The sequence below is a fragment of the Larus michahellis genome, unplaced genomic scaffold (assembly GCF_964199755.1).
Source record: "Larus michahellis unplaced genomic scaffold, bLarMic1.1 SCAFFOLD_567, whole genome shotgun sequence".
Taxonomy (NCBI): Eukaryota; Metazoa; Chordata; class Aves; order Charadriiformes; family Laridae; genus Larus; species Larus michahellis.
Window position 1 is genome coordinate 1,148 of NW_027435941.1, and position 17,276 is coordinate 18,423.

Consider the following 17,276-nt stretch of genomic DNA (forward strand, 5'->3'; position numbering starts at 1 on the left):
TGGGGGTGGACAAGTGGTGGGATGGCCACGGGATGGAGATGGACCGAGATGGAGATGGACACGTGGTGGAGATGGACATGGGGTGGGATGGACACGGGATGGAGATGGACATGGGGTGGGGCGGATGTGTGGTGGAGATGGCCATGGGATGGAGATGGCCACAGGATGAAGATGGCCACATGGTGGGATGGACACGTGGTGGAGATGGCCACGGGGTGGGGATGGAGACGTGGTGGGATGGACGTGGGTGGTGGAGATGGACACGTGGAGATGGCCACGGGATGGAGATGGCCACGTGGTGGAGATGGCCACGGGATGGAGATGGCCACGGGATGGAGATGGCCACGTGGTGGTGGGGCTGGCCCCCCGCGCGAGCCCACGGCCACCCACTGGTGGGCTGGAGGGAGACAAGGACACCCCACCCCCCCCCACCCCGCCGTGTGGCCACGTGGACATGGGTGCCCCCCACCCCCCCTCCCCCGCTCACCACATGACTTGGGCGCCCTCCTCCGAGACCTCGGCCTCCAGCACCACCCGCTCGCCCACCACCACCTGCTGGTCGTCCAGGCCCTTGGCGATGGTCACGGGGGGCTCTGGGGGGGGAGGGGCGCAAGGTCACCCCGGGGTTGGGGGTGGGGGGGGTGGGGGGGGGTGTCACGGGGACCGTCCCCCCCCGCCCCCCCGCTGGGGGGCGCCCACCTTTGACGAAGACCTCGGTGAAGCATTTCTCCTCGTTGACGCGACACTCGTAGGCGGCGTCGTCGGCCAAGGAGCACTTGTGGATGGTGAGGATGCGCTTCAGCCCCACGTTCTCGAAGACGTACCTGGGGGGGGGGGGACGGGGACACGGGGGACAACGGGGGCCGTTGGATGGCGGGGGGACACGGGGGGACACGGGGGGACACGGGGCGGACGTAGATATGGGGGGACACCAGGATTCAGGGGGACACGGGGGGACACGTGGTGGACGTAGACATGGGGGGACACCAGGTTGTGGGGCGACACGGGGACATGGGGGGGGACACGGGGACAATGGGGGACGTTGGATGGCGGGGGGACACGGGGGTACACGGGGGGACACGGGGCGGACGTAGACGTGGGGGGACACCAGGATTCAGGGGGACACGGTGGGACACGTGGTGGACATAGACGTGGGGGGACACCAGGTTGTGGGGCGACACGGGGACGTAGAGGGGACACGGGGTTGTGGGGGGGACAATGGGGGATGTTGGATGGGGGGGGACACGGGGGGACACCAGGATTCGGGGGGATGTGGGGAGACGGGGGGACGTGGGGGGACACGTGGTGGACGTAGACACGGGGGGACACCAGGTTGTGGGGCAACACGGGGACGTGGGGGGGAACACGGGGACAACGGGGGGGTGGGGGGTGGGGGGGACACACACACAGCCCCACGGAGCCCCAAATCCCCCTCCCCCACCCCCAGAGCCCCCCCCCCCCCCCCCGTAACCCCCCCTGGACCCCCCAGCCCTGACCCCCAGCCCCACATCCCGCCCCACATCCCCCCATAACCCACCTCCAGACCCCCCCCGACTCCCCCCTCCAGCCCCTCTCCATCACCCCAAAACCCCCCTGTATCCCCCTCCAGCCCCACATAACCCCCTCCCCAGCCCCCCAACTCGCCCCACATCCTGCCCCACATCCCGCCCCACATGCCCGGGGCTCACTCAGTGCTGGGTTTGATGAGCTGCCCCTTCTTCTACCCCCCTCCAGCCCCCCATAATCCCCCTGTATCCCCCTCCAGCCCCACATAAACCCTCTCCAGCCCCCTCCTCAGCCCCACATCCTGCCCCACATCCCCCCATAACCCACCTCCAGCCCCCCCAGACCCCCATAACCCCCCTGGAACCCCCCTTCAGCCCCTCTCCATCACCCCAAAACCCCCCATAACCCCCCTGTATCCCCCTCCAGCCCCACATAACCCCCTCCCCAGCCCCCCAGCTCGCCCCACATCCTGCCCCACATCCCGCCCCACATGCCCGGGGCTCACTCGGTGCTGGGTTTGATGAGCTGCCCCTTCTTCTACCCCCCTCCAGCCCCCCATAGCCCCCCAAAACCCCCCAAAACCCCCCATAACCCCCCTGTACCGCCCATCCCTGACCCCCCCACTCCCTCCCCAGCCCCACATCCTGCCCCACATCCTGCCCCACATCCCGCCCCACATGCCCGGGGCTCACTTGGTGCTGGGTTTGATGAGCTGCCCCTTCTTCTACCCCCCATCCCACCCCCATAACCCCCCTGTATCCCCCTCCAGCCCCACATAAACCCCCTCCAGCCCCCTCCCCAGCCCCCCAACTCGCCCCACATCCCGCCCCACATGCCCGGGGCTCACTCGGTGCTGGGTTTGATGAGCTGCCCCTTCTTCTACCCCCCTCCAGCCCCCCATAGCCCCCCAAAACCCCCTTGTATCCCCCTCCAGCCCCACAGAAACCCCCTCCAGCCCCCTCCCCAGCCCCCCAACTCGCCCCACATCCTGCCCCACATCCCGCCCCACATGCCCGGGGCTCACTCGGTGCTGGGTTTGACGAGCTGCCCCTTCTTCTACCCCCCTCCAGCCCCCCATAACCCCCCTGTATCCCCCTCCAGCCCCACATAAACCCCCTCCCCAGCCCCCCAACTCGCCCCACATCCCGCCCCACATCCCGCCCCACATGCCCAGGCATCACTTGGTGCTGGGTTTTGATGAGCTGCCCCTTCTTCTACCCCCCTCCAGCCCCCCATAACCCCCCATAACCTCCCTGTATCCCCCTCCAGCCCCACATAACCCCCTCCCCAGCCCCCCAACTCGCCCCACATCCCACCCCACATCCTGCCCCACATCCCCAGGGCTCACACAGTGCTGGGTTTGAGGAGCTGCCCCTTCTTCTACCCCCCTCCAGCCCCCCATAACCCCCCATAACCCCCCTGTATCCCCCTCCAGCCCCACATAAACCCCCTCCAGCCCCCTCCCCAGCCCCCCAACTCGCCCCACATCCTGCCCCACATCCCGCCCCACATCCCCAGGGCTCACTCGGTGCTGGGTTTGATGAGCTGCCCCTTCTTCTACCCCCCTCCAGCCCCCCATAACCCCCCATAACCCCCTTTACTGCCCTTCCCTGACCCCCCCACTCCCTCCCCAGCCCCACATCCTGCCCCACATCCCGCCCCACATGCCCGGGGCTCACTTGGTGCTGGGTTTGATGAGCTGCCCGTTCTTGTACCACTTGAGGGGCAGGTCGGGGTCGCTGAGCTCCACCATGAGCTTGATCTTGTTGCCTTTGTCCACCTGGTACGCGGGGTCCAGCTTGCGGATGAAGGCTGGGGGGCAGAGGACGGGGGGTCGGGGGGCGCCCCACAGCGCCCCACAGCGCCCCACAGCGCCCCACGGCACCCCATCCCCCCCCCACACACACACCGTGGGCCCCACACAGGGAGGGCCCCCCCCCGCCCGACTCCCGCAGCTCCAGCCTCCAGCCCCACATTCCCCTCGCCAGCCCCATAGAGCCCCACAGCCCCCTTTCCCCAGCCCCATAGGGCCCCGCATCCCCCCCCCGCTCCCCAGCCCCATATCTCCCCCCCTTACACCCCACATCTCCCCTCCCCAGCCCCATAGACCCCCATATCTCCCCCCCCCAGCTCCATTATCCCACCAAATCCCCCTCCCCAGCCCCACATCTCCCCTCCCCAGCCCCATAGAGCCCCGCGTCCCACCTCCCCAGCCCCATAGCCCCGATCTCCAGCCCCATAGGCCCCCACATCCCCCCCCCCCAGCCCCATATCTCCCCCCCTAGACCCCACATCTCCCCTCCCCAGCCCCACATCTCCCTTCCCCAGCCCCATAGAGCCCCACTTCCCACCTCCCCAGCCCCATGGCCCCATTCTCCAGCCCCACAGCCCCCTTCCCAGCCCCACAGACCCCCGATCCCCCTCCCCATCCCCCCATCTCCCCTCCCCAGCCCCACATCTCCCCTCCCCAGCCCCCCAGACCCCCCATCTCCCCACCCCAGATCCGTTATCCCCCCAAATCCCCCTTCCCAGCCCCCCATCTCCCCTCCCCAGCCCCATAGACCCCCATATCTCCCCCCCCAGCCCCGTTATGCCCCCAAATCCCCCTCCCCAGCCCCACATCTCCCTTCCCAGACCCCGTATCTCCCCTCCCCAGCCCCATAGAACCCCGTATCTCCCCCCCCAGCCCCGTTATCCCCCCAAATCCCCCTTCCCAGCCCCACATCTCCCCTCCCCAGCCCCCCAGCCCCCCCAATCCTCCTCCCCAGCCCCACATCCCCCCTCCCCAGCCCCACATCCCCCCTCCCCAGCCCCACATCTCCCCTCCCCCGCCCCATAGACCCCCATACCTCCCCCCCCAGCCCCGTTATCCCCCCAAATTCCCCTTCCCAGCCCCACATCTCCCCTCCCCAGCCCCCCATCTCCCCTCCCCAGACCCCCAGCCCCCCCAATCCTCCTCCCCAGCCCCACATCCCCCCTCCCCAGCCCCACATCTCCCTTCCCCAGCCCCATAGAACCCCGTATCTCCCCCCCCCAGCCCCGTTATCCCCCCAAATCCCCCTTCCCAGCCCCACATCTCCCCTCCCCAGCCCCCCAGCCGCCCCCGATCCCCCTCCCCAGCCCCACATCTCCCCTCCCCAGCCCCACAGACCCCCATATCTCCCCTCCCCAGCCCCGTTATCCCCCCAAATCCCCCTCCCCAGCCCCACATCTCCCCTCCCCAGCCCCACAGACCCCCATATCTCCCCCCCCAGCCCCGTTATCCCCCCAAATCCCCCTTCCCAGCCCCCCATCTCCCCTCCCCAGCCCCCCAGCCGCCCCCGATCCCCCTCCCCAGCCCCACATCTCCCCTCCCCAGCCCCACAGACCCCCATATCTCCCCTCCCCAGCCCCGTTATCCCCCCAAATCCCCCTCCCCAGCCCCACATCTCCCCTCCCCAGCCCCACAGACCCCCATATCTCCCCCCCCAGCCCCGTTATCCCCCCAAATCCCCCTTCCCAGCCCCACATCTCCCCTCCCCAGCCCCATAGACCCCCGTATCTCCCCCCCAGCCCCGTTATCCCCCCAAATCCCCCTTCCCAGCCCCCCATCTCCCCTCCCCAGCCCCCCAGCCGCCCCAATCCCCCTCCCCAGCCCCACATCCCCCCTCCCCAGCCCCACACCTCCCTTCCCCAGCCCCATAGACCCCTGTATCTCCCCCCCCAGCCCCGTTATGCCCCCAAATCCCCCTCCCCAGCCCCCCATCTCCCCTCCCCAGCCCCCCAGCCGCCCCCGATCCCCCTCCCCAGCCCCACATCCCCCCTCCCCAGCCCCATAGACCCCCGTATCTCCCCCCCCAGCCCCGTTAGCCCCCCAAATCCCCCTTCCCAGCCCCACATCTCCCCTCCCCAGCCCCACAGACCCCCATATCTCCCCCCCCAGCCCCGTTATCCCCCCAAATCCCCCTTCCCAGCCCCCCATCTCCCCTCCCCAGCCCCCCAGCCGCCCCCGATCCCCCTCCCCAGCCCCACATCTCCCCTCCCCAGCCCCACAGACCCCCATATCTCCCCTCCCCAGCCCCGTTATCCCCCCAAATCCCCCTCCCCAGCCCCACATCTCCCCTCCCCAGCCCCACAGACCCCCATATCTCCCCCCCCAGCCCCGTTATCCCCCCAAATCCCCCTTCCCAGCCCCACATCTCCCCTCCCCAGCCCCATAGACCCCCGTATCTCCCCCCCAGCCCCGTTATCCCCCCAAATCCCCCTTCCCAGCCCCCCATCTCCCCTCCCCAGCCCCCCAGCCGCCCCAATCCCCCTCCCCAGCCCCACATCCCCCCTCCCCAGCCCCACACCTCGCCCCCCCGGGCCCCACCTTCGCTCTTCTTGGGCTCCACCTTGATCTTCTTGAGGCGCTTGAGCATGCCGCGCAGGTCGGTGATGCCGTACTGGAAGGCGATGCGCTCGTACTCGCTCTTCTTCGTCACCCCCTTCAGCAGCTCCCAGATCTCGGGGGGGAACTGATCGTCCTCCTCCTTCTTCTTCTTCTTCTCCTCCACCTGCACCTCCCTGCGCGACCCCCACACCCCCCCCGCCACGGCACCGCTCGCACGAGGCTCGCACGAGGGTCACACGAGGCTCGCACGAGGGTCGCGCACACACACGTCCCACCCCCCCACTTGCACGGCCATGGCGGCCACGGCCCAGCCTGGAGCCCCCTCTTCACCCTCCTCATCCTCACGGCCTTCACACACCCCTCGCACGGGCTCGCACGAGGGTCACACGAGGCTCGCACGAGGGTCACACGAGGGTCGCACGAGGGTCACACGAGGGTCGCACGAGGGTCGCGCACACACATCCCACCCCCCCCTTGCACAGCCATGGCGGCCACGGCCCAGCCTGGACCCCCCCCCCTTCGCCCTCCTCATCCTCACAGCCTTCACGCATCCCTCGCACGGGCTCGCACGAGGGTCGCACGAGGCTCACACGAGGGTCGCACACACACACACACCCCCCTTGCACGGCCATAGTGCCCACGGCCCAGCCTGGAGCCCCCCCCTTCGCCCTCCTCATCCTCACAGCCTTCACACACCCCTCGCACGGGCTCGCACGAGGCTCACACGAGGCTCACACGAGGGTCACACGAGGCTCGCACGAGGGTCGCGCACACACACGTCCCACCCCCCTTGCACAGCCATGGCGGCCAAGGCCCAGCCTGGACCCCCCCCCCCTTCACCTTCCTCATCCTCACAGCCTTCACGCATCCCTCACACGGGCTCGCACGAGGGTCGCACGAGGGTCGCACAAGGGTCTCTCACACACACACACACACCCCCATTGCACAGCCATGGCGGCCAAGGCCCAGCCTGGACCCCCCCTTCACCCTCCTCATCTTCACATACCCCTTGCACGGGCTTGCACGAGGCTCGCACGAGGGTCACACGAGGCTCGCACGAGGGTCACACACACACATCCCACCCCCCCCTTGCACAGCCATGGCGGCCAAGGCCCAGCCTGGAGCCCCCCCTTCACCTTCCTCATCCTCACGGCCTTCACACACCCCTCGCACGGGCTCGCACGAGGCTCACACGAGGCTCGCACAAGGGTCGCACACACACACACACACCCCCCCGTTGCACGGCCATGGCGGCCAAGGCCCAGCCTGGACCCCCCCTTCACCTTCCTCATCCTCACGGCCTTCACACACCCCTCGCACGGGCTCGCATGAGCCTTGCACGAGCCTTGCACGAGGCTTGCACACCCTTCATACCCCCCCCCCGTTGCATGGCCATGGCGGCCAAGGCCCAGCCTGGACCCCCTCCCCCCTTCACCCTCTTCATCCTCACACAGGCCTTGCACGCCCCCCAGACCCCCTCGCACGCCCCTTGCACACCCCCCCATCCCCTCCCACAGCCCTCGCCCCCCCTTGCACGCCCCTCGCACGCCCCCCAGACCCCCTCGCATGCCCCTCGCACGCCCCTCGCACACCCCCATCCCCTTGCACACCCCTCACACGCCCCTCACACGCCCCCCCCACCACCTCGCACGCCCCTCGCACACCCCCAGACCCCCTCGCACACTCCCCACCACCTTGCACGTCCCTCGCACGCCTCTTGCACCTCCCCCACCCCCACCCCTTGCACCTTCCACACACCCCCCCCATGCACCCCCCCTCGCACGCCCCTCGCACGTCCCCATCCCCTCCCACACCCCTCACCCCCCCTTGCACACCCCTCACACGCCCCCCACCACCTCGCACACCCCTCACACGCCCCCCCACCACCTCGCACGCCCCTCACACGCCCCCATCCCCTTGCACACCCCTTGCACGCCCCCGACCCCCTCGCACGCCCCTTGCACACCCCCATCCCCTTGCACACCTCTCGCACGCCCCCCACCACCTTGCACACGCCTCGCATCCCCCTTGCACGCCCCCATCCCCTTGCACACCCCTTGCACGCCCCCCCATCCCCTTGCACACCCCTCGCACGCCCCTCACATGCCCCCATCCCCTTGCACACGCCTTGCACACCCCCAGACCCCCTCGCACGCCCCTCGCACACCCCCCGATCCCCTTGCACATGCCTTGCAAGCCCCCTGACCCCCTCGCACGCCCTTTGCACGCTCCCCACCACCTTGCACACGCCTCGCACCCCCTTGCACGCCCCCATCCCCTCCCACACACCTCACCTCCCCTCACACGCCCCCAGACCCCCTCGCACGCCCCTCGCACACCCCCCGATCCCCTTGCACACGCCTTGCACGCCCCCTGACCCCCTCGCACGCCCCCCACCACCTTGCACACCCCTCGCACCCCCCTTGCACGCCCCCTGGCCCCCTCGCACACCCCCACCCCCTCCCACACCCCTCACCCCCCCTTGCACGCCCCTCGCACGCCCCATCCCCTTGCACACGCCTCGCACGTCCCTCGCACGCCCCCAGACCCCCTCGCACGCCCCTCACACGCCCCTTACAGGCCCCATCCCCTTGCACACGTCTCGCACGCCCCCACCACCTTGCACACGCCTCGCAGCCCCTTGCACGCCCCCCTGACCCCCTCGCACACCCCTTGCACGCCCCCCCATCCCCTTGCACACCCCTCACACGCCCCTCACACGCCCCCCACCACCTTGCACGTCCCTCGCACGCCCCCAGACCCCCCTCGCACGCCCCCATCCCCTTGCACACGCCTCGCACGCCCCTCACACTCCCCCAGACCCCCCTTGCACGCCCCCAGACCCCCTCGCACACCCCTCGCACGCCCCCCACCACTTTGCACATGCCTCGCACCCCCCTTGCACGCCCCCATCCCCTCCCACACCCCTCACCCCCCCTCGCACGCCCCCCCAGACCCCCTCGCGCGCCCCTTGCACACCCCCATCCCCTTGCACGCCCCTCGCACGCCCCTTGCACACCTCTCACACGCTCCCCACCACCTTGCACACGCCTCGCATCCCCCTTGCACGCCCCCCTGACCCCCTCGCACGCCCCCATCCCCTTGCACACGCCTTGCACGCCCCCTGACCCTCTCGCACGCCCCCCATCCCCTCCCACACCCCTCACCCCCCCGCACGCCCCTCGCACGCCCCCCACCACCTTGCACGTCCCTCGCACGCCCCTCGCACACCCCCATCCCCTTGCACACGCCTCGCACGCCCCTCACACTCCCCCAGACCCCCCTTGCACGCCCCTCGCACGCCCCTCGCACACCCCTCGCACGCCCCCCACCACCTTGCACACGCCTCGCACCCCCCTTGCACGCCCCCATCCCCTCCCACACCCCTCACCCCCCCTCACACGCCCCCCCAGACCCCCTCGCGCGCCCCTCGCACGCCCCTCGCACACCCCCATCCCCTTGCACGCCCCTCGCACGCCTCTTGCGCCCCCCCCAACCCCACCCCCACCCCTTGCACCTTCCCCACCCCCCCCCCCGGGGACCCCCCCGTCCCCTCGCACGCCCCTCGCACGCCCACCTCTTCTTGAGCAGCCCACTGAAGTCCAGCTCCCCCGCCATGTCGCCCTTGGCCTCCCCCCTGCGGGGACCGGGGGGGGGGAAGGCGGGGGGGGGGGTCAGGGGGGTGGTCGGGGGGGGGGGACCGACCGGGGGGGGTCATTGGGGTGCTGGTTGTGGGGGGTGGGGGTGTCCCCATGGTGAAACTTGTGTGGGGGGGGTGGGTGACGGATGGGTCCCCAGGGGGGTCCTTGGGGTGCTGGGGGGGTCCCCAGGGTGAATTGGGGGGGGTCCCGGTGGGGGGGGGGGTCCCAGGGGTTCCCAGGGGGTCCTAGGGTGAACTGGGGGGGTCCCGGGGGGGTCCCAGGGGTTCCTTGGGGTGCAGGAGGGTCCCAGGGGGGTCCTTTGGGGGTCCCAGGGGGGTCCTTGGGGTGCTGGGGGGGGGTCCAGGGTGAACTGGGGGGGTCCCGGTGGGGGGTCCCCAGGGGTTCCTTGGAGTGCAGGGGGGTCCCAGGGGGTCCTTTGGGGGTCCCAGGGGGGTCTTTGGGGTGCTGGGGGGGGGGGGATCCCAGGGTGAACTGGGGAGGTCCCGGGGGGGGGTCCCCAGGGGTTCCTTGGGGTGCAGGGGGGTCCCAGGGGGTCCTTTGGGGGGGGTCCCGGGGGGTTCCAGAGTGAATTTGGGGGGAGGGTCCCGGGGGGGGTCCCAGGGGGTTCTTGGGGTGCGGGGGGGGTCCCGGGGTGTTCCAGCATGAATTTGGGGGGGTCCCGGGGGGGTCCCCAGGGGGGTCCTCACTGTGCTGGGGGGTCCCAGGGTGAACTGAGGGGGGGGGGGGGTCCCAGGGGGGGTCCCCAGGGGTTCCTTGGGGTGCAGGGGGGGTCCCAGGGGGTCCTTTGGGGGGGTCCCGGGGGGGTTCCAGGGTGAATTGGGGGGGGGGGGGTCGGTCCCCAGGGGGTTCTTGGGGTGCTGGGGGGGGTCCCAGGGGTGTCTCAGGGCAAATTAGGGGGTCCCAGGGGGTCTTTGAGGTGCGGGGGGGGTCCCAGGGGGTTCCAGGATGAATTGGGGGGGTCCCGGGGGGGTCCCCAGGGGGGCTCCTCAGTGTGCTGGGGGGGGTGGGGTCCCAGGGGGAATTGGGGGGGCCCTGGGGTGCAGGAGGGTCCCAGAGGGTCCTTTGGGGGTCCCGGGGGGGGTCCTTGGGGTGCTGGGGGGGGGGGGGTCCCGGGGTGTTCCAGGATGAATTGGCGGGGGGGGAGTGTCCCCCGGGGGGGGGGGGGGGCCCAGGGGTTCTTGGGGTGCTGGGAGGGGGGGGGTGTCCCAGGGTGAACTGGGGGGGGGGGTCCTTGGGGTGCAGGAGGGTCCCAGGGGGTCCTTGGTGGGGGGGGGGTGTCCTTGGGGTGCTGGGGGGGTCCCGGGGGGGTTCCTTGGGGTGCAGGAGGGTCCCAGGGGGTCCTTGGTGGGGGGGGGGGTGTCCTTGGGGTGCTGGGGGGGGGTCCCACGGTGACTTGGGGGGGGGTCCCAGGCCTCCAGATGGGTCTTGGGGTGGGGGGGGGGGGGTCCCAGGGGGTCCATGGCGGGGGGTGGGTGGGGGGGGGGTGTCCCCCATCCATTTTTTGGGGGGGGGAGGGGGGGGCACACAACACTCACGTCCTCTTGAAGGCCTGCAACACGTTGTCATTGTTGCTGGGGGGGGGCGCTGTTGGGGGGGGGGGGGAGAGGTGACGTGAGACCCCCCCCCCACGGCAAACACACCCCCCCACCCCCCCCCCCCGTGTCCCCAAAATGTCCCGGGTCCCCCCCCGTACCCGTCCCGGGGGGGGGGGGGGTCTCATGGAGGGTCCCGGGGGATCTTGGGGGGGGGTCCCGGGGGGGAGTCTCAGGGGTCGTGGAGGGGGTCTGGGGGGTTCTGGGGGGGTCTCAGGGGGGTCAGGAGGGGTCCCAGGGGGTCCGGGGGGGTTTGGGGGGGGGTCCCACAGGGGGGGTCCCAGAGGGGGTTGGGGGTCTCGGGGGGGTTTGGGGGTCCCGGGGGTGGAATTTGGGGGGTTTGGGGGGTCCCAGAGTTGTCCCGGGGGGAGCTTGGGGGTCCCGGGGGGGTTTGGGGGTCTCAGGGAGGTTTCGGGGGGGTCCCGGTGGTCCCAGGGGGGTCTGGGGGTCCCGGGGGGGTTTGGGGGGTCCCAGAGGTGTCCCGGGGGGAGGTTGGGGTCCCGGGGGTGGGTCCCGGAGGGGGTTGGGGGTCTCGGAGAGGTTTGGGGGGGTCCCGGGGAGGTGCCGGGGGGTCCCGGGGAGGTTTGGGGGGTCCCGGGGGGTCCCGGGGGGGTTTGGGGGTCTCGGGAGGTTTGGGGGGGGTCCCGGGGGGGTTGGGGATCCCGGGGAGGTTTGGGGGGGTCTCGGGGAGGTGCCGGGGGGTCCCGGGGGGGGGGTTGGGGGTTCCCGGGGGGGGGGTTGGGGGTCTCGGGGAGGTTTGGGGGTCCCGGGGGGGGGTTTGGGGTCTCGGGGAGGTTTGGGGGTGCCGGGGAGTCCCGGGGGGGTCCCGGGGGGTCCCGGGGGGTTTGGGGGGGGCCGGGGGGGGCCGGGACCTCCCGGCCGGGTTTGGGGGGTTTGGGGGGGGCCCGGGGGCCGGGAGGTCCCGGGGGGTCCCGGGGGGTTTGGGGGGGTCCCGGGGGGGTCCCGGGGGGGTTTGGGGGGTGCCGGGGGGGGGCGGGGGGGGCGCTGACCCTCCACGTCGATGTTGAAGGAGCAGCTGTCCTTCTTGTCCTTGGCCGTCACCTCGCAGCGATAGTCCCCGCGGTCGCCCAGGGCCACCTTGGGCGATGTGCAGCTCGAAGGTGTACACCTGGGGGGCGGGGGGGGGACACGGGGGGGACGGTGGGGACACGGGGGGGACAGGGGACAGAGGGACATGGGGGGGACGGGGGGGCCGTGGGGACACGGGATGGACACAGTGAGGGGCACAGCAGGGACCCATCCCAGTGCCCCCCAGTCCCTCCCAGTGCCCCCCAGTGCCCCCCAAACCCCCTCCCAGTCCCTCCCAGTCCCTCCCAGTGCCCCAGTCCTCCAGTCCCCCCCACACCCCCCCCCAGTCCCCCCCAGTCCTCCCAGTACCCTCCACGCCCCCTCCCAGTCCCCCTCCCAGTCCCTCCCAGTGCCCCCAAACCCCCTCCCAGTCCTCCCAGTGCCCCCCAGACCCCCTCCCAGTCCCTCCCAGTGCCCCCAGACCCCTCCCGGTCCCTCCCAGTCCCTCCCAGTGCCCCCAAACCCCCTCCCAGTCCCCCCCAGTCACTCCCAGTGCCCCCAGACCCCTCCAGTCCCTCCCAGTGCCCCCCAGTGCCCCCCAAACCCCCTCCCAGTCCCCCCAGTCCCTCCCAGTGCCCCCCAGACCCCCTCCCAGTCCCCCCCAGTGCCCCCCAGTGCCCCCAAACCCCCTCCCAGTGCCCCCCAGTGCCCCCCAAACCCCTTCCAGTCCCTCCCAGTCCCCCCAGTGCCCCCCAAACCCCCTCCCAGTCCCTCCCAGTCCCCCCCAGTGCCCCCAAACCCCCTCCCAGTCCCTCCCAGTCCCTCCCAGTACCCTCCACGCCCCCTCCCAGTCCCTCCCAGTGCCCCCCAAACCCCCTCCAGTCCCTCCCAGTCCCTCCCAGTGCCCCCCAAACCCCTCTCAGTCCCTCCCAGTCCCCCCCAGTGCCCCCCAAACCCCCTCCCAGTCCCTCCCCAGTCCCTCCCAGTCCCTCCCAGTGCCCCCCAAACCCCCTCCCAGTCCCTCCCAGTCCCTCCCAGTACCCTCCACGCCCCCTCCCAGTCCCTCCAGTCCCTCCCAGTGCCCCCCAAACCCCCTCCCAGTCCCTCCCAGTCCCTCCCAGTACCCCTCCACGCCCCCTCCCAGTCCCTCCCAGTCCCTCCCAGTCCCTCCCAGTGCCCCCCAGTCCCTCCCAGTCCCCCCCAGTGCCCCCACCTTGCTCTCCTTGTCGAAGGCCTCCCTGAACTGGAAGCGGGTCCCGCTCTTGATGCCGAGCTCCAGCCACTTCCCCTTGAACCACTTGAGGGTGGGTTTGGTGGGGAGCTGGGAGCCGTCCACGCGGGCCACGGCCACCACGTCCTTCCCTGGGGCCACCGAATCCCCCGCGCGGCCATCAGCTCCCCCACAAGGCCACCAAATCCCCCCATGGCCACCAAATCCCAACATGGCCACCAAATCCCCCACACGGCCACCAAATCCCAACATGGCCACCAAATCCCCTGCACGGCCACCAAATCCCCCAAACATGGCCACCAAATCCCCCGCACGGCCACCAACTTCCCCACATGGCCACCAACTCCCCCACACGGCCACCAACTCCCCCACATGGCCACCAACTCCCCCACACGGCCACCAACTCCCCGCGTGGCCACCAACTCCCCCACATGGCCACCAAATCCCACACATGGCCACCAAATCCCCCGCACGGCCACCAACTCCCCCACACGGCCACCAACTTCCCACATGGCCACCAACTCCCCCACATGGCCACCAACTCCCCCACACGGCCACCAACTCCCCGCGTGGCCATCAGCTCCCCCAAATGGCCACCAAATCCCAACAGCCCCTTCCCAGTCACCCCAGTCCATGGCCACCACGTCCTTCTCTGGGGCCACCAAACCCCACACACGGCCACCCCTCCCAGGGACCCCCCTCCAGCCCCACAGAGACCCCCCAGCCCCATAGCCCCCCCCAGGACACCCCCACCCCCCCAGAGACCTCCCCAGCCCCACCGGACCCCCCCCCCCCCCAGTGACGCCCCCAGCCCCACAGAGACCCCCCCCCCAGGGACCCCCCCAGCCCCACAGAGACCCCCCCCAGCCCCATAGCCCCCCCCAGGGACCCCCCCCAGTCCCACAGAGACCCCCACAGCCCCATAGACCCCCCAGGGACCTCCCCAGCCCCACAGAGACCTCCCCAGCCCCACAGAGATCTCCCCCCCAGCCCCATAGCCCCCCCCAGGGACCCCCCCCAGCCCCACAGAGACCCCCCCCAGCCCCATAGCCCCCCCCAGGGACCCCCCCCCAGTCCCACAGAGACCCCCCCCAGCCCCATAGGCCCCCCCCAGGGACCCCCCCCAGTCCCACAGAGACCCCCACAGCCCCATAGACCCCCCAGGGACCTCCCCCAGCCCCACAGAGATCTCCCCCCAGGGACCCCCCCCAGCCCCACAGAGACCCCCCCCAGCCCCATAGCCCCCCTAGGGACCCCCCCCAGCCCCACAGAGACCCCCCCCAGCCCCATAGACCCCCCCAGGGACCCCCCCCAGTCCCACAGAGACCCCCCCAGCCCCACAGGACCCCCCCCAGCCCCACAGAGACCCCCCCCAGCCCCCATAGGCCCCCCAGGGGCCCCCCCCAGCCCCACAGAGACCCCCCCAGCCCACAGGACCCACCCAGCCCCATAGCCCCCCCAGGGACCCCCAGCCTCACAGAGACCCCCCAGCCCCATAGACCCCTCAGGGACCTCCCCCAGCCCCACAGAGACCCCCACCCAGCCCCACAGAGACCCCCCCCCCAGCCCCATAGCCCCCCCAGGAACCCCCCCCAGCCCCACAGAGACCCCCCCCCCAGCCCCATAGGCCCCCCAGGGGCCCCCCCCAGCCCACAGAGACCCCCCCAGCCCCACAGAGACCCCCCCCAGCCCCATAGCCCCCCCCAGGAACCCCCCCCCAGCCCCACAGAGATCCCCCCCCCCAGCCCCATAGGCCCCCCCAGGGCCCCCCCCAGCCCCACAGAGACCCCCCCAGCCCCATAGCCCCCCCAGGGACATCCCCAGCCCCACAGGGACCACCCCCCCAGCCCCACAGAGACCTCCCCAGCCCCACAGAGACCCCCCCCAGCCCCATAGCCCCCCCCCCAGGGACACCCCCACCCCCAGAGACCTCCCCAGCCCCACCGGACCCCCCCCCAGTGACGCCCCCAGCCCACAGAGACCCCCCCCAGGGACCCCCCCCAGCCCCACAGGACCCACCCACAGGGACATCCCCAGCCCCACAGGACCCCCCCCCCAGCCCCACAGAGACCCTTCAGCCCCGCAGAGACCCCCCCCAGCCCCATAGCCCCCCCCAGGGACACCCCCACCCCCCCAGAGACCTCCCCAGCCCACAGAGACCCCCCCCAGCCCCCCAGGATCCCTCCAGAACACCCCAGCCCCACAGAGACCCCCCCCCCAGCGCCATAGACCCCCCAGGACCCCCCCCAGTCCCACCAGAGACCCCCACAGCCCCATAGACCCCCCAGGGACCTCCCCCCAGCCCCACAGAGACCTCCCCAGCCCCACAGAGATCCCCCCCCCAGCCCCATAGCCCCCCCCAGGGACCCCCCCCAGCCCCACAGAGACCCCCCCCAGCCCCATAGACCCCCCCCAGGGACCCCCCCAGCCCCACAGAGACACCCCCCAGCCCCATAGCCCCCCCCAGGGACCTCCCCCAGCCCCACAGAGACCTCCCCAGCCCCCACAGAGATCCCCCCCCCAGCCCCATAAGCCCCCCCCCAGGGACACCCCCACCCCCCCAGAGACCCCCCCCAGCCCCATAGCCCCCCCCAGGGACCCCCCCCAGCCCCCACAGAGACCTCCCCAGCCCCACAGAGACACCCCCCCCCAGCCCCATAGCCCCCCAGGGACCCCCCCAGCCCCACAGAGACCGCCCCCAGCCCACAGAGACCCCCCCCAGCCCCATACCCCCCCAGGGACCCCCCCAGCCCCACAGACACCCCCCCCAGCCCCATAGGCCCCCCCAGGGGCCCCCCCAGCCCCACAGAGACCCCCCCAGCCCCACAGGACCCCCCCAGCCCCATAGCCCCCCCCTTACCGCCCTCCACCAGGACGCTCTGGGGTTTGCTGAGGAAGAGCCCGTCGGGGTCGCGGGGCTCGGGGGGGTGGATGTCGTCTGGGGGGGGGCAAACGGGGGGGGGGGGAGAGTCAAGGGGGGGGAGACACACTGGGGGGGGGGGGGGGGAGGGTGTCACCCAAATTTGGGGGGGGGAGGGGGGGGGCATCACTCACCCAGGGAGTCATCCTTGGGCTCTGCAGAGAGAGATGGGGGGGGGGTCAGAAAATGGGGACCCCCCCCAGCACCCAAAAATTAACCCCCTTCCCCCCCCCCCCAAACCTCCCCCCCCCCCCGCCCAAAATTGGGCACCCCAACCGCCCCCCCCCAAGCGCCCCCCCAAAACCTCCTCCCCCGCCCAAAATTGGGCACCCAACCCCCCCCAAGCACCCAGAACCCCCCCCCCCCCCCGGACCCCCCCAAAACCTCCCCCCCCCAAAATTGGGCACCCAAACCACCCCCCAAGACCCCAGACCCCCCCCACAAACCAGACCCCCCCCCCCCAAAACATCCAGACCCCAAAATTGCCCCCCCCAACCCCCAAAACCGACCCCCCCCCCCCCCAGGTACGCGCCCCCCCCCCGAAAACACCCACCCCCCAAAACCGATCCCCCCCAAAACCACCCCCCAAAACACCCAGACCCCAAAATTGCCCCCCCCCAAACCGACCCCCCCTCCCCCCCCCGCCAGGCACCCTGAGCCCCCCCCCAAACCCAGCCCCCCCCCCCCGCCCCCGACTTGAGCCCCCTGCCCCCCCCCCGCCCACCCCCGAAGCACCCTGACCCCCCCCCCCCCAACCTTTGGGCGCCCCCCCGCCGCCTCCGCCTCCTTTTGCCCGTTTTCCCTCCTTTTTCTCCTCTTTTTTCTCCTCTTTTTTCTCCTCTTTTTTCTCCTCTTTTTCTCCTTTTTCTCCTCCTTTTTCAGCTCCTTCTTGGCGGCTGCTGGGGGGGGGGGGGGGGCGGGGGGGGTGGGCGGTGAGACACAATTGCCCCCCCCCCCCCCCATT

At 71.6% G+C, this 17,276-nt stretch overlaps 1 protein-coding gene across 1 annotated transcript; it reads right to left on the reverse strand.

Moving 5' to 3' along the window:
• Positions 1–487: 487 nt before the first annotated feature.
• LOC141736784 (myosin-binding protein C, fast-type-like) lies at positions 488–17,216 on the reverse strand (the record flags this gene model as incomplete). Its single annotated transcript, XM_074571353.1, is given in 12 exon segments — positions 488–593; positions 700–824; positions 3,186–3,318; positions 5,858–6,051; positions 9,456–9,515; positions 11,076–11,124; positions 12,143–12,242; positions 12,244–12,261; positions 13,375–13,523; positions 16,253–16,330; positions 16,447–16,467; positions 17,069–17,216. Coding segments are annotated over 12 exon segments (1,181 nt in total), but the record flags the coding sequence as incomplete, so codon positions are not given.
• Positions 17,217–17,276: the final 60 nt, after the last annotated feature.